Source organism: Carassius carassius, chromosome 2 (assembly GCF_963082965.1).
Source record: "Carassius carassius chromosome 2, fCarCar2.1, whole genome shotgun sequence".
Classification (NCBI taxonomy): domain Eukaryota; kingdom Metazoa; phylum Chordata; class Actinopteri; order Cypriniformes; family Cyprinidae; genus Carassius; species Carassius carassius.
The window spans coordinates 7,207,199-7,230,610 of NC_081756.1; the positions used below are offsets into that span (position 1 = coordinate 7,207,199).

General features: G+C 35.0%; 1 protein-coding gene across 2 annotated transcripts in view; it reads left to right on the forward strand.

Moving 5' to 3' along the window:
• Positions 1-23,412, forward strand: part of LOC132101325 (A disintegrin and metalloproteinase with thrombospondin motifs 17-like) — a 121,396-nt gene that overhangs the window by 77,866 nt on the left and 20,118 nt on the right. Inside the window, exons 15-19 of one of the 2 annotated variants that reach the window (XM_059506202.1) lie at positions 421-541; positions 800-874; positions 7,457-7,537; positions 10,525-10,682; positions 18,984-19,143. In XM_059506202.1, the coding sequence (XP_059362185.1) occupies positions 421-541; positions 800-874; positions 7,457-7,537; positions 10,525-10,682; positions 18,984-19,143 (595 nt within the window). The remainder of the gene's footprint in view (positions 1-420; positions 542-799; positions 875-7,456; positions 7,538-10,524; positions 10,683-18,983; positions 19,144-23,412) is intronic. The other variant, XM_059506213.1, reaches the window with a different exon arrangement.

The window sequence follows — 23,412 nt, forward strand, 5'->3', positions numbered from 1 at the left end:
TAAAAGGTATTTTAACCCCTTGTATGGTGTTTTCTTTCTTGTAGAGCACAAAAAGAGGATTTTCTTTTCATACAATGACACTTAATCCTGAATTTTCAGCATCATTACTCCAGTCTTCAGTGGCACATGATCCTTCAGAAATCATTCTAATATACTGATTCGCTGCTCAAGAAACATTTATTATTATTATCAATGTTGAAAACAGTTGTGCTGCTTTCTGTAGAAACCGTGATACTTTAATCAATAGAAAGTTGAAAAGAACGCTAAAAATCTTATATAACTTTGATGTAGTGATAAATCAACATCTTACAGGTTTGGAGTGACATTTTACAATTCATTCATTCATACCAATCAAGTTTTTTTACATTCCTGTAACTCATGGATCATGAAATCAACGTTTTTTTGTTGTTGTTCTTACAGAAAATCGGATGTGACGGCATCATTGGTTCATCTGCAAAAGAAGACCGGTGTGGCGTCTGCAACGGTGATGGCAAATCCTGCAAGATCGTTAAAGGAGACTTCAACCACTCAGAAGGGATGGGTGAGTCAGAATGAGGGCAATCATTTATGTTCATCTGACGTTAATATAAACTTTCAGTCTCGCTGAAGTGTGTCATCAGGCCTGCTGGTCCTCAACACAACGTAGACTAAATTCTACTGCTCTCTTACCTCCTCTGATGGACACCACTGCAGTTTCTGAGTGCTTGTGTCTTTATTTTGGAGTGGTGTGGGCTTGGACTAAAGGAGAAGCACAGCAAGTTTCCTCTTTCATTGACCATGTTGGTTTTGTGTCTCTCAGTCCCTCATAGACTTTGTAAGAAGGTTTCTACGTGCGTGATGTCGAAACCCAGAGCTGTTCTCAAGTGTTTCTCATGTAAGATGCATGGTTTGAAGTGCATGTGTGTGTGTGTGTGTGTGTGTGTGCGCGTGTTGTTTTGATACAAACTGTTCTGTGGGATACACCCAACTGCTCTTGAATGATTATATTAAACACATCTTTACACTATGAGAGTTGATGTTTTGATTCTGTTTAATACAATATATGCTACCGTTCAAAAGTTTGGGATCAGTGAAAACAAGTATTTCCGTGTTTATGAAATAAGATTCTTATCACTGTTGCTGTATTTTTTAGTAAGTCTATTGAAATAGTTTCTGTTAAATGAAATAAATCTAAAATAAAATACAATTAGATAAAAAAAAATTTTAAAACACTTGACAGCTGACTGAAATAGAAAGTTGAACTGCTTAAATGACTAAAAATAAAATAAAAATAAATTACAAAATAAAAATAAGAAAAGAAAATGACAAACTTTTTTTTAAAAAACATTTTAAAATTAAAATGACAACTGAAATTGTAATAGTTAATTCTAATAAGTGATACTAAAATAATACATTTTCTTTGTTTATCAAGGCTGCATTTATTTGATCAAAAATATACAGCCAAAAATTTATAGCTATTATAAAAATTTAAAATAACTATTTTGTGTTTAAATATATTTTAAAATGCAGTCTTTACTCATGTATTAAACAGTGTCTCATGATCCTTCAGAAATCAGTCTAATATGCTGATTTGCTGCTCAAGAAACATTTCTGATTATTATCAATGTTAAAAAAAGGTTGCGGTGCTTTATATTTTAGTGGAAACCGTGCTACATTTATCTTTTCACGATTCTTTGATGAATAGAAAGTTCAAAAGAACAACATTTTTGAATTTTTTTAACATTATAAATGTATATTCATAGTCAGTTTTGATCAGTTTAATGCATCCTGGCTGAATAAAAGTATACATTTAAAAACTAGGGATGCAACGGTTGAACGGCTATAAATCGGAACCGGACGGTTTTTTGCTTAAAATTGGCGATCGGCAATCGGCCGGTTTTTGGTCTTTTTCAGGCCGATTTTTCCGGAAGTGCGCCCGCGTGCACAGACTACATTGTAATCATTCACTATGCCATTTGTGCAGAAGTATTTCGCAGCCGTTCAGCACTGGAAGTGCAGTGCTACATGTCTGAGGCACAGATAGCAGGAAGCGAACAGCCGTTGTTATACTGGTGTACAAAATAAGAGTCCCTTTCCTGCGCTTACCTGTCCCTGCACAAGCGGAGACAGTGAAGGGATGTTCAGCTCAACTTCTCGTGTGTTGGATGAGAAACGAAACAGATTAAACTGTGACAAAACTGAATTTTTTATTTATTTATTTATTTATTTTTGTAAAGAGGAAACTTACATATACTTTGAAAAGCCAGAAGTAACCGTCAGTTCTGTATAGGATGATTATTTTTATTTTACCTCAAAATTACATCGAGTTAATTTGATTTAAAAATCACCTGCTGTAGTGCACTGAAAAAAAAAAGTGTTTCATTCATGCAATAAAACATTTTTAGGGTATTGATTCACATCTATATTTTTTAACTTGAGACAATAGTTATTTATTTTTCATTGGCTCAAGTAAAAAAATATGTGAATCATTAACCTATTTTTTTTTTTTATTATTGGATGAATGAAACACTTTGCTTCTTTGTTTTATTCACACCAACATTATTTGATTTTAACATTTTGGAATAATGTATTTATATAGCATACTTATATTTAGTCTCACTGGTAAATACTTTTTTTTATTTAAAACCAAATTTAAAAACTAAAATACTAAATGCTGATTAAGAAACATCTTATTGAATGTGTGCTGATTGTGGTGTTTGGACTGTAGAACTATGCAGTTATTGCTTTTAATTTCACATGGTTACAGTTAATCTTTTAATTTAAGGCCAGTTCTCTGTAGTTTCAACCCAATTCAAATACAAAAGCTAAATGCTGACGTCTGTACCATCTATGTTTGTATTGAATGTAGGCTACTTACTGTGCAGTTACTGCCGTTAATTTCAGATGATTATGGTTATTGTTTTCAATAGCTAAAAGCCAGTTTGGCCTATTAAATACCAAATATACATCTTGTTTATGCACACTTTCCTTCTTTCTTGTTTGTTGCTTAAAGATAAAAAACAAAAACAAAAAATTAGAAAATCGGTATCGGAATCGGCCATAAAAAATCATGATCGGTGCATCCCTATTAAAAACTGTAGTGATCACAAACAATTGAACGGTAGTGTGTTTAATTGCGTTGACTTGTCAAAGTCAAAATATTTCAATTAGTTTTTTAAAAACCCCTAATATTCAAAGTTAAACTGTTAAGCTTCTCTTATCTGCATAACATGATGTTTTCATTTAACTGACATGCTCCATTAGGTCTGTTTGTGTGAATGATCTGAGAGGTTAAAACATTTTGTCATTGCAAAACTGTCTTTATGAGCTGAGTAAGGACTCGTTCTCTTGAGTCATCTGTTATTCACTGGATTCGGTTCAAGTGACTCCAAGGTTACATTGTGTGCCTCCTAAAACACCAAGCGTCCCAATGGTCTCCAGCTGCTGTAGCTTCAGGCCATCATCATCCTGTCCACTGCTGAATTTGGGAATATGTATGCATGCCCAGCCACATGGGGAATGAGTTAGGACAACACGAAGGACTTCAGACTTTGCCAGTAGTTATTGCTGAGCCAAAGCTGCATGCGTACAGTACGATTTTTGCTGTTTGAGACAATCAGAAGTCATGTTATTTAGCATTTCCATCATTTTAAGATCATATCGAAATTCCCATTTTCCTCAAGGGCTTTCTTGGCTTTGTGCATGTCTATGAGGAATGTGACATAATTCGATGAAGTGAATCGGACCATCGGTGCTGTCAGTCTTGTATCATACCGTCTGACATGATGTAGTGCAGTCTGCTTTGACTTTTACTAAAGATCTAATGCAATCTGACAAGCAACAGTTGCAAAGGACAGAAAGCAACTGTACAGTTTCAGGAGTCAAATTGACCAATTTCTTTTGTTTGCAAGGGCCTCATAAAAAATTAATCTCGAAAATTAAGTTTGCTCTTTTAAATAAATCTTTAACTGACTCTTTGGGGCTTCTGAAACCAGTTCTCACTGGGTAAAGGTGAGTTTTAGTGGATCTTCAAGAGCAGTCATGAGAGGATTTCACTCCTGTAGAAAGATCTGACTCTCACTCTTTCACATTTAACCACATTTGCCTCTGGAAGTATTTTTTCCCATTCATTTTTTTTTTTCATAGGTGCACTACCATTCAAAATATTTATTATTTATTTATTTTTAAGAAATAAAACTTTTATTTCGAAAGGAATCATTAACTGTATCAAAAGTGGCAAGACATTGTAATGTTACAAAATGTTTTTTCAGATTTAAGATAAATCCTGTTCTTTTGCATTTTCTGAATCAGCATATTAGAATGATTTCTGAAGGACCATGTGACACTGAAGACTGGAGTAATGATGCTGAAAATACAGCTTTGCATCACAGGAATAAATTACATTTTTAAATATATTTGAATAGAAAACATGTATTTTAAAATCTAATATTTTTTTATAATTTTCCTGTATTTTTGATCAAATATTTATTTTAATAATATACTTTTGAATAATAATCATTGATTATACAGTAAGTGTATATTTTAAGTTTAATAAAATAGAAATATATCTTAAATTTATTACAAAATATCCAGGCAGTGAGTTTGATAGTGATTCAGTTCATCATTCTTCATGCGAGTGACTTCATGCGAATTCCCATGGTGACTGTGACTGTGTTTAAATATGAATTTGACTGACTCGTGGCTTCTGCAGAATCATAAATAATCACTTATTAACTTCAGAGCTCATGGTAGTTCTTTACAGAAATGCTTATTAAGTCCTCTTTGGATTCTCCTGGAAGAATTATATCGAGTTCAAGTCTCTCTCAATCCCTCAGTTTGGTAAAAGTCAACTAAAACGAAGCAGCTTTTAAAAATGGGGGGGTTAGATAGGTTTTTTTAATTTATTTTTTTATAAAAAGAGTTTCTTATGCTCACTAAATCTGCATTAATTTGATTAAAAATACAGATAAAACAACAGATTATAAATTAAAATAACTAATTTGTGATGTAATATATTGTAAAATGTAGTTTATTCCTGTTGTGTACAGCTGAATTTTCAGCATCATTTCTCCAGTCTTCAGTTGAAGTGATCCATGACGTGAGTTTTGTGATCCGTTGCACACTTACTCTCTTATTATTTGAAGAAAAAGTACAAACACGCTTGTTTTCGATCAGGCTGATTTGTCTGCAGTGAAGTTCAGCCGATGTCTTTTTTGATTCTGTCTAGTTAAATTCATTTTGGGCTACCAAAATCTGAAGAATGCCACCTGAAGAGCAACCAATTTTGCGAGCCCTGCATGATTTTCATCTCTGTGCGAGCTATTCCTTTTCAAAAGGTAGACATCTCTGGTACAATAAAGCTTTCAGACAAATTTCACTCAGTCTTTCACGGGAGGCTGAAAAATGTTTGGCAGAAAAGCTTTCCTACATCTATATTCTCAGCTTTCATTGTTTGAGATGAATTACTCTCCATAACAAAACCGGACAGAAACTGAACCCCACAGTCCAGCAGTTATTCCAGGTCTTTAAGATGTGGTGGCATGTGAATGAGTGTGTGGTCCTGATCTGGGGTTGGTTTGTTTTATGCTAATCCGGTGGCCGGGTTTGTGGTGCTGTGTGGAGTGATAACCGCATGTTTGTGAGTATAAAACGGTGAGTATAAAATGGCTTTGGTGCAAAGTGTGGGGCAGTAAAGCACTTTACAATAACCATTTCAGACTGTCATTCAAAGTGCAGGTCAGATCATCTCAATCAGAGTCACACAAGTCTCATCCTTCATTCTTCAGAACACGTTTCACAAAGCCGCTAGAGTCTGAGGTCCAGGTGTCAAAGGTCACTTCTTTAAATGAGCTGGAGGTCAGAGGAAAAAAGTCCTGCTTCTGATCAGAGTTGACCACCAACTTACCCCAAAGCATCGTACACACTATGTATACATACTGTATATATATATATATATATATATATATATATATATATATATATATATATATACTGTATATGAAGAGTTTGGTTCCAAAACGCAATAAATCCATTTTGATTAATTTGAGTAAAAATGTGTTTTCTTTACCAAGAAAGTGGCTAGATGAAAGCCACTATATTCTATTTCAATCTTTCAGATAGCATCTTTAGGTTATAATAACATAAGAAATTCAAATCCAGGTTATGATTTTTTTTTTCAAAATGTAATAAATCCAAGATACTTTTTTTTTTTTTTTTAATCCAATAAATCCATTGAATCAACATGAAAGGTATTTTTCATATTGAAACTGATGAAAATACACAACATAGTATGTTGATCCACATATGACAGACAGCCTCTGAACTTGGTCAATATATCTTATATACAGGCACTGGACTTAAAATAGTCAGCGCTTCCAACATGAATTCAATGGGTCATCTTGTTAATGCTATAAATTAAATTACAGCAATAAAATACAATTTCATCATGAACAAGAACATGAACAACAATATCACATTGGACCACAGAAATTCCAAAATGTCATTTCCCTTACATTCAACTTCCAAATGTGCATTCATCTTTGCCATGTTAACATTCATTCAGTTGACTAGTGCTATGTGCTGTATTAACCAAAACATAAGTGACAATAATAAAAACACTAACATTGACAAGCTATGCAATATCGCGTTCATAAACCAGTGCGATTCATCTAATGAATGCGATATAGTGCAGCTTGTCAGTGATCTACGGCTCTGTGTATTAAATGCATCTGAATAATTTCCATCTGAAAGCACATTGACTGGTACTATTAATCACAGAACTGGCTTTACTTACGAGATGCGCATGACATGAGCTTCATCGTGCAGCCTTTGCTTGTTGATCACAAAGTAGATGAGGGAAACTAGGATGCCGGGTGTATTCAGAGGACCTCTATTACTGTCTACAGTGCGTGGAATGGTGTGCTGTGACTGGTTGTTACCATCTACAGTGCGTGGAATGGTGCGCTGTGACTGGTTGTTACCATCTACAGTGCGTGGAATGGTGCGCTGTGATTGGTTGAGCAGATATATTGCATTCTTTAGAAAAGGGAGACTCGCGTTTTCGCGGTTTGGAAAAAAAGGGAGAAAATATGACCTTATAACTCTGCGAATATCGCAATTTACGTAAAATTAAAAATTTACTTTTCAATAACGACCAGATACAATAAAGAATATTTTTAATGGCATTTATCGTGTTTTGGAACCAAACTCTTGGTTATATATATATCTAGAGATGGTAAATATTTATAATTCAAACTTACCATATTAATTGTGAATGATCTACTCTGACTGGCCAGGAATATACACTGTGTGTAATGATAGACACATGTGCTTTATCCACATCCATAACATATTTATAGAAATGCACACCTGCACCTGTGTTTACCCACCTGTGCACTAGTATGAAATCCTGCTCGTCTCTTTTCATTTTCCACCCTTCTTTCTCTCGTTTCTCCTCTTATTTCTCTCCTTCCCAAAGGTTACATCGAGGCAGCTGTCATTCCGGTGGGAGCTCGGCGGATAAAAGTTGTTGAAGACAAACCGTCCCAAAGCTTTCTGGGTAATTACTCAACCTTTTGCCATAACAAGAGTCTTCCAAATGGCCACACAGTGGATCTGAGAGAGACTGGAGCAGCTCCGTAAAGGCTGTAGACAGGAATCAGGCCAGGTGTCGTCTCTAATGATGCGCTATAACAAACAACGCTTCTCTGCTGACAAGCTGCTTGTCACATTAGGATGAAACTCACGCTAAGGACGTATAACAAAGATTTGCTTTATGCAGATCAATACTAGCTTCATAATACTTCTTTTCTGCCCACTAAATATTAGCTTTTGTGAGGGAATGTCACAGAAACATGTCTGGTCAATTTTCCCCCTAAGATCAGAAGACAGGAAATATATTATATATTATGATTTTTTTAATAAACAAATGAAGCCATATTTATTAAGCCATAATTTTTTTATTATGACATTATTTCAGGACATTTAAGTACATTTATACCTCATATTGTGTAAGTACTAATAAACAATATAGTAATATGTAATTTAGAATTGTAAAAATTAGAATTGTGTAGGACGTTTATGTAAATTAATGTAAAAAATACTAATGTAAAATAATATTAATTGCCTAACAAGTTTCATTTTCTTTAAACAAAATGTAATTTTAATAGAAAGCCATTTGAGAGAATATTATAAATCTTGTTAAGACTTCATTTGTCCAGCTGGCCCACAATTGATGAGCATGTTCATTGTAATTTCATTAATTTTAATGAGTCAGAGGTTTTTGAAAGGACGCCTTCAACTTTCAGAATTAATGTGTCTCGTCGTCCAACTTCAGACATAATGCTGACAGATCATAGTAATGCTTCACTTTTCATATTCCTAAACAAACATACGTTCTCCCAAAGGTCAGTATCATGCAAATGCCTGGGTTGAAGTTATTAAAAATGCCCACATTCTCAGATATTATAGACTGAGCATTATAAGGTTGAGAAGTATAGAGGCTTTCTAATGCCTCATTTTGGACACTTTTCAAGCAACGCATGAATTTGATTCTATAATGCCTTTCATTTAACATTGAATGGCAGGATGCAATCTGTGATTCATCTGCAGGGCGAGGTAAACATGTTTATCTTGGATCTGGTTTACCATCTTTTGTAAGAGAGCAGAAAAATATTTTTTAATTCTAGCTTAAAAGCTTGAAGTGACATGAACGTGAACCCCTCCCGTTGAGCTCAACCAAAGTCCTTTCAGGCAAGTCGTGCCAATCGGCCGCCATCTTGGCAACGCCTCCGGGCAGCTATTTCAGAATAACAAGACCAGCTCCTATCTAAATGAATGGGCAGAGAGTCAGAACTGCACTTTCACTGGTCACCGGGACATAAAAACAGCATTTATAGAAACAGCAGTGAAATGTGATAAAAATCACTGAAAAATGTTGATGACTTTGCCCCAAAATAAGGTTTAAAATGCCTTTTTTCCCCACAGGTTATACCTTTACTACGCATGCGCTAGTGTTCCTCAACACACATACGTCATTGGAACCAGACGATAGGCTTAAATGTTTCCCGGCTTGACTGTTTAAAAGCAGATGATTGGCTTTCCAGCGGGAGGGGCGGGACATGTGCACACAACCGCCATCTTTGCCGTTACGGGTTTTCCTTATATAGTTGTATTGAGGATTGAGGAAGTGGCATGTCTCTTATAAACTGTCTCTGGCTCAACACAGATGCTCTCCAAAACAAACCAGTTCATGTTTTCATTGCAGCAGACTGTGGGCAATCACACGTCTTCAACATCTGCTGCTTCGAAACATAGAGTCATCGTATATGTGTATAAAAATAGGTTGACTGTGCACTAATGATGGAAGAATGATATGCAGTAGCTCATTCAACAAAAGAAGTTCAAATGCATAATGGTAAGAAAAATTGATCAGGATTTGATCAGTTCCCACCATTACTGTCATGAAATATACATTTTTAATGATGCTGAAAATCATTTTATAATAGTTATTAATCAATTAATTAAAACATTATTTATGTTTTTCAAGAATACAATTTTTTTATTTGAAAATGTCATGTTTAATTAAATGCATTACTTGATTATTTGTGAAATTTACTAGCAATTTCTTAATGTAATTTCTTAGTGTTCCTGTAGCTCAATTGGTAGAGCATTGGTTCAATTCCCCGGGAACACATGATAGTTAAAAATTGATAGCCTGAATGCACTGTAAGTCGCACTGGATAAAAGCATCTGCTATATGCATAAATTTAATTTAATTAAATTTAATTTTTATTAATTTTAATGTGAAAATTGTTACAAAGTAAATCAACTTTTTACAGACCATTTTTTTTAAAGAAGCTAAAGTTCAGCTTCATGTGCATAAAGTTCATTTTAATGTGCATCCCACATTACAATAAAATTCAAGTGTAATGTATGTGACTCTGCAGGGTTATTATAATTTCTTAAACTAAAGCATAAAATGTAACAAACTAAATCAAATATAGATACATATATATATATGAAGATTTTTTCTTTTAAATGAGCTTATTTTATTTCAGCTAGATGGCAAGGAAACATGTCTCTTTTTCCTTCTGTGTGACTTGATACACTAAAATAGCTAAAACTGAAATAAAAAAAATGCATATTAAATAAACTGATTAAGACTATATAGAAATTAAAAAAATAAAAAAATGACAAAAACACAACATTACTAAAAATTAAAATGGAATCAGAAGATAAAAAAATAGAAACTAATTCAAGATATGAATAAAACTATAGTAGTCTCTCAATGATACTAAAGTAAGCCTGCTTTGTACATCACTGATTATTTTTATTGACTATGAAATATAAGCATCATAAAGCATGCATGAATATGTTACTGCATGCTCGATGATTGGCATGTATTTTAAGAAAATTCAAAGTTTTGAAGTTAGCTACTCAGTTCAGATGATTTTGTTGTATTTTATAACTGAATCACTAAGTTTTGCTGTCACGATGCTTGTGTAGTGTGCGTTAGATTAATGTGTTCTCCTTTGACTGGTGCAGCTCTGAAGGACTCCAGCAAGCGATCCATAAACAATGACTGGAAAATCGAGCTGCCAGGGGAGTTTGAGCTCGCTGGCACCACGGTCCGCTACGTGAGGAGAGGACTGTGGGAAAAGATGTCTGCCAAAGGACCCACAAAGACTCCGCTCCACCTCATGGTAAATACATTAGGCTCTTATATGCACCTTTCTCATATATATATGAATGAGTCTTTCACATGTTTCTGAACTGATTTTTTAAAATCAGTGTAAAAAGCCATCTGCTGCACATTTTATTTACATAATCATATGATCAGTGGGAAATACTGTAGGCCTGGACATGGTTTTTTCAGAGAATTGATTGAATCATGAACATTGAATGAAAATTCTGTCGTTATTATTTACATTTTGAAAAATGTTGGTAACCAAACAGTGGACATCTCTAGTATTTTATTTCCATTGTACTGTGAACAGTTTGGCTCCCTACATTCTTTAGAATATCTTCTTATTTTTACGTTCTGTTTTTAATTGTTTTATATGCACGTTTCACTGTGCTTGTATTGTACTTCATCTTTTAAATGGTTATTTTCTTTAAAACCGTACTTGCAGATAATATAATGAAATAAAAGTCCTCTTAAGTGTACTTAAAGAGAGTTCACCTTCATAACATAACATAAATGGTTCTTAAAGTCCGCCCTGTAATCACTAATTCTATCCCTAATTCAAAAAAATAGCCGCATATGTTAAATAATGGGAAAATTGTCACTTTAAGAAAGTAAATGGGGGCGATTTGGATTTCATGCAGACTGTGACTGTCATGTTCTCCTGGTTTCTGGTTGATTTAAATTATAATTATGGCGTATTTTGTCTTCATCATGAACGACTTCAGGATTAACAAAACATGTTATATGTTATATCCGGAAAACATGACAGTCTGCTGAATCCAAAGCAAATACATAAACTGAATGGAAAAGAGATCACGCGGAATGTTTTGAAAGCAATAACACAGATGTGTTTGGGACGGAGCCACTGCTGGTTCAGAAGTTTTGAAGTCTTCACCTTCATGCTTTTCCACGACTGCAATGATTTCATCATGATGTCATGTGGCGTAAAGCCCGTTCACAATGCAAAAGCAGCTTGATGCTGCGCTGCAGAAATAAATACAGAAAACAGGTCAAGATCCATGTTCTCAAAACAATCAATACTGCACTTTTTTGGCCTTTAATTAAGTAAAACACTTCAGTGCATAATTACTTAAATACACTTTATTTACTCTTCTATAAAAAAAGGATTTTCTGCCTCAGTATATGTCATTTTCCAAATATCCAAACTTCCATGAATAAAGACACTTGATACTTTACCTGAAAAGCAAAATTACATTTTAATGGCACGATTCCCTTTGAAAACAAGATTTCAAATATGAAAGGGATAGTTCACCCAAAAATGAAAATGACCCCGTGATTTACTCCGTCAAGCTATCCTAGGTGTATATGACTTTCTTCTTTCAGACGAATCCATTCGGCTCTTCCATGCTTTAGAATGGCAGTGAATGGGTGTTGAGATTTTGAAGCTCAAAAAAATTCAATATGGATTAAAATAAGTATTTCAAGGTCCAATTCTCTTTACAAACCATCAACTAGGACTTTTGCCTCAACAAACTCCTAATTTGCTGCTTATTAATAGTTAATTAGGTAGTTGTTAAGTTTAGGTATTGGGTAGGATTAGGGATATAGAATATGATCATGCAGAAAATGTTCTTTATTAACACTATAAACAGCTAATATGTTAATAATAGGCATGCTAATAAGCAACTTGATAATAGTAAGAATTATACCCTATACTATTTGTTACCAAATATCCATATTTAAAACTTTATAATGGTGATTTTGCTACTTATGTAAGTGTATCTTGATTTATGAATGTTTAAATATTTGTACTGGAAAACGAGGAAAAAATTAAGAGTTTTTTTTTTTTTTTTTGCAGTTGAATGGATGATCTAAACAATAATCATCCTGTACATGTTTACTTTCACGTTTGTGCATTTAGCAGATGCTTTTGTCTCGACTTGCATTTCATTCAAGGTATGCATTTCATCAGTTCATACGTTTCCTTGGATTAAAAGCCATGCTGTACTCTCTTAGCTTGCTTCGATGGCTACCTCTCTTGCTCTCTCCTTCTCCCACGTCCCCTTTTATATCTCTTCCTACTTTTTCCTCCTGTTTCCTCTCCTTCTCCTCTATCCACTTCACTTCTTCTTCCTCTTCTGTTCTCTTCTCTTTCTCCAGGGTCCTCATTATTTCTTTGCTCTGAGTCACAGTGACACTTCCACTGACAAGTCAAGATAGTTGTGCGAACAATTTAGGAAACTGCGTTTCCTGTGTTTTGTGCTACTTACCTGAAGATCAAATGAAAGTACGACTTTACTTCAGTCGTCTGTTGATGTTTTTGAGCCTTGAATTTTAGTATTATTTACACTATTATAGTATTTATTTATATTTTTGAATGAGCTTTTTTATATTTTCAATTTGTATAAAAATTTGGGGTTATCTTAGTAATTTTGTTTTGTGCTTTTGTCAATTTTATTACAATGTAAAAGTGATTTTACAAAGTTGTAAATGCAACAAAGATTGTAGTGCATTTTACAAGAAAATGCTTTTGCTGTTTCTTGAAAATTTCACATTTAATGCAACATTTTCCTTGCAATTTATTTTGGGTTATTTAAAAAAATATATTTTAAAGTAGTCAATTTAAAATAAAAATTCTGTGGTTTTTGTTTCTTCGCTTTTGTTTATTTGGGTTTTATTTAACTTTTAGTAATTTTTGTACTTTTAGTTTCTAATTTTCATTTAATGTATTTTTTTCTGTTTAATTTTTATATTTTATTTTATTTCAGCTTTATTTTAAGATTTTTTTTTTTTTGTTAAAACACTGGAACAGGGAAATGTGTGCAGTAAAAAAATAAATAATAATAATAATAAAAAATCAGCAATTTTTATAAAATCAAGAACAATGTATCTGTTTGGGAAGAAAACTTTATTAAATGTTTTAGAGCATTGATCTTCATTTGAAGAAATATGTCTTATCAGTTGAAAAAATTAGAGTTAAGCACTAATCAAAGTGAATTTAGTGCACTATTGAATGAAAACCAGTCCTCTAATCCTATAATCCTATAATCCTATAATCATCCAAACTTTGCTGAAAATGTGCTCACCATCAGGCCATCCAAGATGTAAATTAGTTTGTTTCTTCATCAGAACAGATTTGGAGAAATGTAGCATCACATCACTTGCTCACAAATGGATCTTCTGCAGTGAATGGGTGCCGTCAGATTCAGAGTCCAAACAGCTGATAAAAACATCACAATAATCCACAAGTAATCCACACCACTCCAGTCCATCAGTTAATGTCTTGTGAAGTGAAAACGTCCACCGTCTGTGAGGAACGGCTCTCAGGAGATGTAATCTTGTGATAAAGGGTTTGCTGGAGGCTGGAGTCCTTTCCCGTGCCGTCCCGTCCTTGGAAATTATTATGGGAATGAATGGAAGTGATCCTTTTTTCCTCATGGCATTTTGGTAGCCTCTTGAAATCAGACCTTACGTCTGTTCACAGGCCTCTGGGGATGCACTATATAGCTAAATGAATGCAGACATCTCCTAACACTTGTAATTAACAACAGTCGGTGTTCCTGAAGGAGTTGAGCGGGGTTCAGCTCTTAGCTTTGCTCAGGCCAGTGAACTTTGTCATTGCCAGACTCTTAATATGTCCATATCTGTATTAATCAGAGGTGGAAAGAGTACAAAAATATTCTACTCAAGTAAAAGTACCATTACATTAATGAAATTTTACTTAAGTACAAGTAAAAGTACCAGTCTAAAAAATCAACTCAAGTAAAAGTAAAAAGTAGCTCATTTAAACTTTACTCAGAGTAAAAATTACTTAGTTACATTTTAAACAGTGGGAGGGAGTCAAAAATGGGACAGACCAAGGGTGTCAAACTCAGTTCCTGGAGGGCCACAGTCCTGCACAGTTTAGATTTAACCCTAATTAAACACACCTGATCCAGCTTATCTAATCATATAGGTTTATTTGAAAACTACATGATATGTGTGCTGGAGCAGGGTTAGAACTAAACTCTGCAGGGCTATGGCCCTCCAGGAACTGAGTTTGACACCCCTGGGATAGGTCTATTAATCTCAAACTAGTAGTTTTTAATTAAAGGAATCAGTTATTTAGAATAATAAAACATTTGGGCTGTTACCAGGCAAATCAGTATCAACAAACTCATCTTTTCAATACAGAGGAAATGCAAAAGCTTCATCGGACGTGGCATTTAGATGTATTTACACACTGTTTAGTGCAGGACAAGAATGCATTTAACCTGCAGTTACAAATGCATGAATAATGTTTTGATATGCCAGACATAAAATGTTGAATACTCATTTGAAATTATAAAAACTTAATTATAAAAAAAAAAAATCAAAAGATACTTTAAATGTGAAATTAAAATGGCCAGTATGTGTCAGCAAGTCACTGTTAATAAGTGAGTCATTGCGACTGAACCGACTCATTTAAACGGTTGATTCATTCAGAAACGAAACACTGTCATGTTGCTCAGAGACGCAAAATTTTGCTTTGGTGGCTGTGTTTGGAATAAATTTTTGTTGTAGAAATAGAACAAAAACCGGCAATATGGTGTCTAAAACGCAAGTCTCTTAGTTTACTGTCCTGTTGTAAAAAAAAAAAAAAAAAAAAATATATATATATATATCTATATCAGTGGCGGCTGCTGGTCTTTCAAAGAGGGGAAGCTCATTTTCGGCCTACATTATAACCCTCTGATGGTCTTCATTTGTAGTGACACTCGGGGTCTTTTTGACCCCAGACAATAACATTTCATTTTGTAATAGTAAAATATTTAAATTTTTTACAAATATAATTTTACTCTGTTCATTTATGTTTTTACTAAACTTTGTACAGTTTTTGGAGGATTTAAATCTTTTACATTTCTATAAATAAATAAATATTTATTTAAATAGGCTTTTTTTTTTACAAAAAAAGAAAAAAGCATTTCAGGTAAAATTCACTTCATAAAAGACCCAGATTTCTAACTTTCATACATGGGGATACCATGGATAATTTTATAAGGTTTAATGTAAGATTTTTGCCCATTTTTGGGGAAATTCAGTTTAAAAATGGTAATAAATCACTTTAACCACTAGATGGCTATAGTGTGTGTGTGTGTGTGTGTGTGTGTGTGTGTGTGTGTGTGTGTGTGTGTGTGTGTGTGAGTGCACATTTTCAATCTGTCTTAGTTACCAATTCAATTTTGTGGTGGTTCTGCATTTTACAAATATCAAGAAATATAGCCGCAGTTTGGCTTTCGAATACACTTGAGAAATCCGCGATCATGGGACTGAGCGTGAAACAGCTTCGCCGACTTCTTATGGTGCAGACCGCTGTCAGTCAAAAGGAGATCGACAGATCCTCCAATCATCACGCGGAAACCCAGTCTTCATTCACCTCCAGAGACGCTGAGCGTCCGTGGGCGGGACATAATCGCAGCATTTATCCAATGACCGTCTAGCTTCGGAGCACTGAAAAAAACTGTTCAAAGCAGCCCCATTGAAGTCAATGGACGCTCGGCTTCAACAGGGAAATGCACTGTGACGCTACGGGAATGTATGAGAAGAAAATCGAGTCAGCCGACATGTAGCTGATTAACACAATACATAATACACAATAGTACATATTTGACCGGTTTGTTTTTTTTTACATTAGAGGGGAAGCTGAGCTTCCCTTGCAGTCTTAAAGAAATCCCCACTGATCTATATATATATATATATATATATATATATATATATATATATATATATATATATATATATATATATATATATATATATATATATATATATATATATATATATATATATATATATATATATATGTGTGTGTGTGTGTGTGTGTGTGTGTGATTATGATTTTTAGAGGAAAAGACAGCATTCTTTGTGTGATTTTGATTCTAAATGATTTTGATTGATTTCATTCTAAATGCATTTCAACAGACTGAATCACACAGTGAAAGAACACTCTAAATGCGCGCGTACATCATTAAAACAACAATTATGATATTATCGCAGACGATATAAATCGCACACTCCGCACCAATCTTTTTGGCTAATTTGTGCAAAACCTCTTGCTAAAATGTCAAAGCATCATTTTAACCACCAATTCAATGACGCAATTATTTAGCTCACCTCTATATGCTTACGTGGGCTTGATGTCTTGTCGAGATTTTATAAACTGCTAGTTTGGTCTCCCTAGGCAAGCACAGCATACACAGCATAATAGAGCATACATATGGCCAGGGGTTCACTTCATTTCCTTGAGTTCAACTTCAGAATATGACGGGGTTTCGTTTTCAGCGGTGTCTGCACCACTAACGCCTGTTTTGTCCGTCTGCATCTGTCTTGTGATTTTAGTTTGCCCTCCTGCCCATTATTTACTGACATAGCTTCCAGGGAGCGATTTTTTTTTTACTCAGTAATTAATGTGTTTTAAAATGTAGCGAAGTACAATACTTCAAACAAAATATACTTAAGTAAAAGTAAAATTACAGATAAAAAAAAATACTTAAAAAAGTAGAAGTACACAAAAAAGCTACTCAATTACAGTAACGCGAGTAAATGTAATTCGTTACTTTCCACCTCTGGTATTAATTTAGCTTTAAGGACAGGGAAAATCTGAAATATAATCAAAATAAAATCTTAAATGATTTTTTCAATACAAACATAACTTTCAAGATATATATCAATAATATATTAATATGTTTTTAATAGGGGTGTAACGGTTCACAAAATTCACGGTTCGGTTCGATACGATACACTGGTGTCACGGTTCGGTTCGGTACGTTTTAGATACAGCAAAAAGAAAAAATTGGCAGATAAATCTCCTTGATTTTTAAAAAATGTTTTATTTATTAAAACTAACAAAGTATGTTTTTTTTTCATTAATTAATGATGGAGCTAACCCATCTTCTATGGTGTTTTCTTAGCAGCATACTGTATAAAACAAAAACAGCTCCTTATAAAAAAAAATGAAAATGTTATATTAGTTATGAACAAATACAAAGATGTAACTTTTTATATGGAACTCAAGAACTCTTTATATTGAGTGTGTTTTTACTCAATTGGTTCTCTATAGGGCTTATGTTTTTTGGAACAAAGCAGGAATTACGGTCTGTCTGAAATGGGCTCGTGAAGGAATATTGTAACGGGGCTCAATTACATTAAGCATGTTCTTAAAACCTACGTTTTCCACAGAGTGGGCCTTTCACACAGGATGCGCGGCACTTGCCGCTGGGTTCAGCGTTGCCCTTCAGATACAACGCGATTTGCGCTGCGCTATGGCGTAGGCGGAGTTTTAAAAACTTTTAGCGGGAGCTCTATCATAGTCTGTTTTGAGCTTTGACCGCGGCGTGCGCGCAAGCACGCAAATGATGCGCACCGCTGCGCTTGCGCTTTGGTCGACGCAGCAACAAAACGTCCTTGCGCGGAGCAAGCCATTGAGATGAATGGGTTTTATAGCGCAGCGCCGCGCATACCGCGTCCTGTATGGAAGGCCCATAAAGGCGCTCGCTCACTCAGTACGCGCTGAAGGCTCGTTGCAAAATGGCTAATGCGTTTAACAGACCAGAAATAGAAGATCCTCCAATAACCAACAGGTCTGGTGTTTGGGTGCACTTTGGATTGGCCATTTTGCAACGAGCCTTCAGCGCGTACTGAGTGAGCGAGCGCCTGACTGAGTAGCCTAACATAAACATTTAAGTTGGTGTTTTTTTCTTCTTCGGGGGTGTCAGGGGCGTTGCCTGTTACGTCGTTTGGGTTAGGCTACCTTGTTGAACGCATATCATTATATTTCACAATTTTTTTTTATTTTCCAAATATAATTAATTAGTCCAACGAACCGTTCGGTCCATAATGCGTACCGCGTACCGAACCGAAGGCCTCGTTACACCCCTAGTTTTTAATGTTTTTGAAAGCAGTCTTTTCTGCTCTCCAAGGATGCATTTATTAAATCAAAAATACAGTAAAATTTTAAAATATTATTACAAATTAAAATAGCTGTTTTCTATTTGAATATATTGTAAAATGTAATTTATTCCTGTGATCAAAGCTGTATTTTCAGCATCATTACTCCAGTCTTCAGAGTCACATGATCTTCAGAAATCATTCTGATAAACTTTTTGCTGCTCAAGAAGCTTTTCTGATCATTATCAATGTTGAAGACAGTTGTGCTGATTTGTATTTTTGTGGAAACGGTGAAATATTTTGTTCAGGATCCCTTGATGAATAGAAAGTTCAAAACAAAACAAAAAATTAATGCATTCATGCTGAATAAAATTATTATCTAGGACAAAATACAGAACACATAAGCTAATAAATAAACGCTAGAGCTCCTGACTGCTCCTTTTTCTCTCAGGTTCTGCTGTTCCACGATCAGACGTATGGGATCCATTATGAATACACGGTTGCCCTGAACCGGTCACAGGAGGACATCAGTGATCCGGTGAAGGAACCAGAACACATGTACCTGTGGACTCACAGCAGCTGGGAGGACTGCAGCGTGCACTGCGGAGGAGGTTCGTGCCGTTAGTTTCCCACAATCCCCGTCTGCATTGATTCTCATGAGTAGCCTACATTCTTAAAAGTAAAGGCATTTATTGTTCCCTGAAGAACATTTCCAGTCTGCAAAACGTTCTTTATAGAGTGCAGCAGTCGGGTTCTGGAAGTAAAAGCTAAATTATTGGGTAAAAAGTACTTCAGGAACCAGCGCTGCTGAAAAAGTGGACGGGCATTATGCAGTCTTCAGTGGAAAGAAGCTTTAGATAACTAAAATGTTCTTCACACTCAGAAAAAAATGGTTCTTTTTAGAACCGGTGACTGAAAGCTCCTCTGTAGAGCCAAAAATGGTTCTTCCATTGCATCACTGCAAAAACTCCCTTTCTGAACCACAGCTGTGTGATTATATCTAGCAGGTTAAAGCCGCCAAAATAATAATAATTACTGCTATGAAAAAAGAATCTCAGAATAATTATATCAGCAATAATTGACTCGCAAAGGAATGAAGCGTGTAGAAATAAAGTCGTCACATGTGGTGGAACCGTTGTTCACTTGGGACTAAACATGTCTTTTGCTTGCATAAAATAACCCAAAAGGTGACTTTGAGGCCGGTCTTATTTTCTAAGCCCGTCTGAGCGTGACAGTTTGTTATATTCACGAATCTGCAACAGACCGGCATGCAGTCTTTCCTCAAATAGCTCCCGTTTTAACGCTGATCTGCTTGTTTCTTCAGTGGGTATTGCTTCCTAAGGGCATTGTCTGCGAGAAGTGTTGCATCAGCTTGTGTACTTGCACACAATAACATGAATTAAATCTGTTTCTAAAGCAGCTGTTAAGTGCTGTTGCTTCTGTCTGATGAATTGGGTTTTTAAGGGCAGTTCATTTTACTTCATGTTTTCGACATGAGCTGAAAATCAGGTTCTGGCCTGAAAAAGTCTGTTTTTGACATTTTTAGACACATCTATGAAATAGAGGTTGTTTTATGGTCTGCGTCAATCCTTCAAGCCAATCATGAACTGATGAATATAATCATGTGTTTAATGATGCCAGCACATGCGTGTCGTACATTAATAAAGCTGGAGTGAATGAATTAGGATCTGTAATAATTACCTCGAGAACTAGCTCATGGATACATATATTGAATTATTTGAGAAATTATTTGCATTAATTTGCTCAGTTGGTGTGTTCTGTGTGTGTATAAGTAAATGACAAAAGGACAGTGAGCGCAAACTTCACCTAACTATTTGAACATTAAGATTAAAAGTTCAAATTTAAATAAAAGTGTAAATAAATTATAAATAAAATATTTACAATACTTTTAATCACCTCCTTTTTTTGCCCTCTGTAGATCATTTTCAAGATCAGCATCTATGTGTGTGTGAGAAATGAATTGTTAAATATGCAAATATAAAAAAAATATATAAAAATGTAACAATATATTTATATTAGGCAGCACAACTGTTTTCAACATTGAAAATCAGAACAGTCGTGGAAACCAAAAAAATGCATTAATTCTTTTATAACATTATTTATGTCTTTAGTGTCACTTTTGAACAATTTTTATGCACCCTTGCTAAGTAAAAGTATTTATGCTGACCCTTTTTTTTTGCATTAAGTTCACATCTGTCTATAAATTATACTGTACATGACATGTGATGCTGCCTTACACTAAAAAAAGATATCTAAAAGGCATCATAATTTAATTTCCTATCTTTTGGAACAAGCTTTGCATCTGGGACACACACATGATGGCTAAAATGCTGACTATGTAGGCAGCGCACTATGTTTTGGAGCAAAGCTTCTGTCTCTGTGTCTCTTAGGCTGCCCTTCACTGCTCGCCGCTCGCAGGAATTAATCTCTGTCTCTGACTGCTCATGGTTTATCTTGGCAAACATAGAACAACACTAAATTAATGACATGGCTAATCCAACAGTCTGGCGTCCCGCCACCTTCTGAAGCAACAACAACATTCAGAGTTCACAGCAAATTAAAGGTCCCGGGCAAATTCAGCGCCGGTTACGCGGGTCAGTGCTTCTCCCCTCTGTTAATTTGGTCATGACCACAAAAGGACCCCCGACTCCAAAGATGATCGCTAGAAATAACCTCGTATTGTTATTTCTAATTAGAAATGTTTTGTTCTGTAATTACCTGAAATGGGACATGGCTGGTTAGGAGGTGAAAGTGGAGCAGACAGCATCAGATTAAACGCAAACGCTCACACGTGCCAGAGAAAACACAGTTAAACACTCGACTCAGTCCAAACATTAACATCCTCAGTGGATTCGTAGTAAACTTGTGCAGACGTCTCAAACTGCCATTAAGCTAATAGATATTGTGTAACCATAGCTGTGTCCCAAATGAAGCACTATACACTATGCACTCCTACACTATGTACTCACGCATTATGTACTCAACCATGTACTGTATGAATTATACAGGGTTAGTTTGTTATTCATAATCAGAGTCTGATAGCTCCTCCCCCTTTGTAACGTAATCAAAGCTGCAACAGTTGAGTGCATGAAGTGTCCAACATTCCACACTTAGTTTTTTCGGTTATTTAATTGCATCATCCGGGTGTTTAAAGTGCACTTTTTCTTTTTGTAATTTTCAGTGTGAACGCACTATTCACACTATTTCTACTACAAAACATAGAAAAGTCATAGAATAGTGCATAAGTATACGCGATTTGGGACACACCTCATGTTGGTCCTTGTGACATTTAAATTCACAGTTTAAAATATGATATGATATTTAATTTATTAATAAAATATTACTACTGTTAATTAGTGGTGGGCATAGATTAATTTTTTAATCTAGATTAATCTCACTGTGATCTTGAAATTAATCTAGATTAATCTAGGTTAAAATGGCTCATTCAAATTCTGCCGAAGGCATTCAGAATATGTGTGTTACCCAAATAAAATTGACAAACAGTAAGTCTTTGAGAAGGGGGTTATCAAGCCAGGTGGTGCATTAGAAAAGGGGCTCATCTGTTTCCAAAATGCATCACAAAGTGCTTGAAAAAGCTGTAAACTAATTCCACATTGCACAAGGTGCAAACAACCTTACGCCTGTTTCACACATACTCCGTCTGCAGTGCGTAACGTGTCCTGTGTGAAAGCACATCGAGTCCCTGCTGCACCACATACGTAACGCACGGAGACTGCATACACACTGCAGAAGGAGTATGTGAAACAGGCGTGAGCAGATCCGTAGCTGGGGTCAGGGGGGACCAGCTGAAGGTTGAATTGTTTAATTTGTATGTTCGTTTATTTTTATTTATTTGTGCTATTTACACAATGTTTAAGTTTTTTTTTTCAAGTTTGTAGGGTTCAAGGTATAGAAACCAAATAATTAAATGTAAAATAGCACTGGATAGTCTTCAATTTAACAATGAAATATACAATCACCTACATTTATTCAGACACCTTCAACATTTCTCACATTATTACAGTTTTGCTATATATATCAAACATTATATCTGGTGTCTGAATAATTTTTGGTTTGACTGTTAAAACTACAAAGTAATTCAGTCAAGAGCAGTGAGTGATTTTCATGTTCATTTTCTTGGATTAACATTACAGCAGCTAGTAGCTAAAGGTCACTTTAAGAGACGATGAACGCATCCAATATTATATACACTATTTTTTTCCTCAACTGTTTACTTTCACTTAAGAAATAACTGACAGTTTTTTTCGAGCATAATTTCCAAGGTGGATATTTGGTATGTATTTGTCGGCACAAGAGCAAAAAGAAGCAAATTCGATTTGTTCGTTCAGGTGCAGGAGGGACTTCGAGGAGAACTTCGCAGAAGAGAGCTCGGTTCAGTGTCGCTGTCCGTGATACTCGGCTCTCTCTCTCTCTCGTGCGCACCGAACACAGCGCGCGAGTAAACAGCTGCTCTGTTCAGCTTTTCCGCGTCTTGTGTTTGGATGCTTTAATGTTTAAATCGACAAGCAGTAATGCTTAAAAACACGTTAAAAAGATAAGCTTTGTGACGATGCGCAGCAGTGGTCCGTCAACTGTCCTGAGCATCTTTTTAGGCTGGCCTCAGCCAGTCGGTTATATGAAATATCAAGGTGAAAGTCATCATAGCTCCCAACCCAACTTTGAGAAAAGATTAACGGCGATATTTTTTAACGCAGCACGTTAACGCCGATAACAACCCACCACTACTATTAATAAATGTTTTATTATTTATTTATTTATTTTTATTTAGTATTTATTATGCTTTTTAAATGCAGTTATTTGTTAAACATTATTTCATGTTTTCAGTTATTTATTATAAT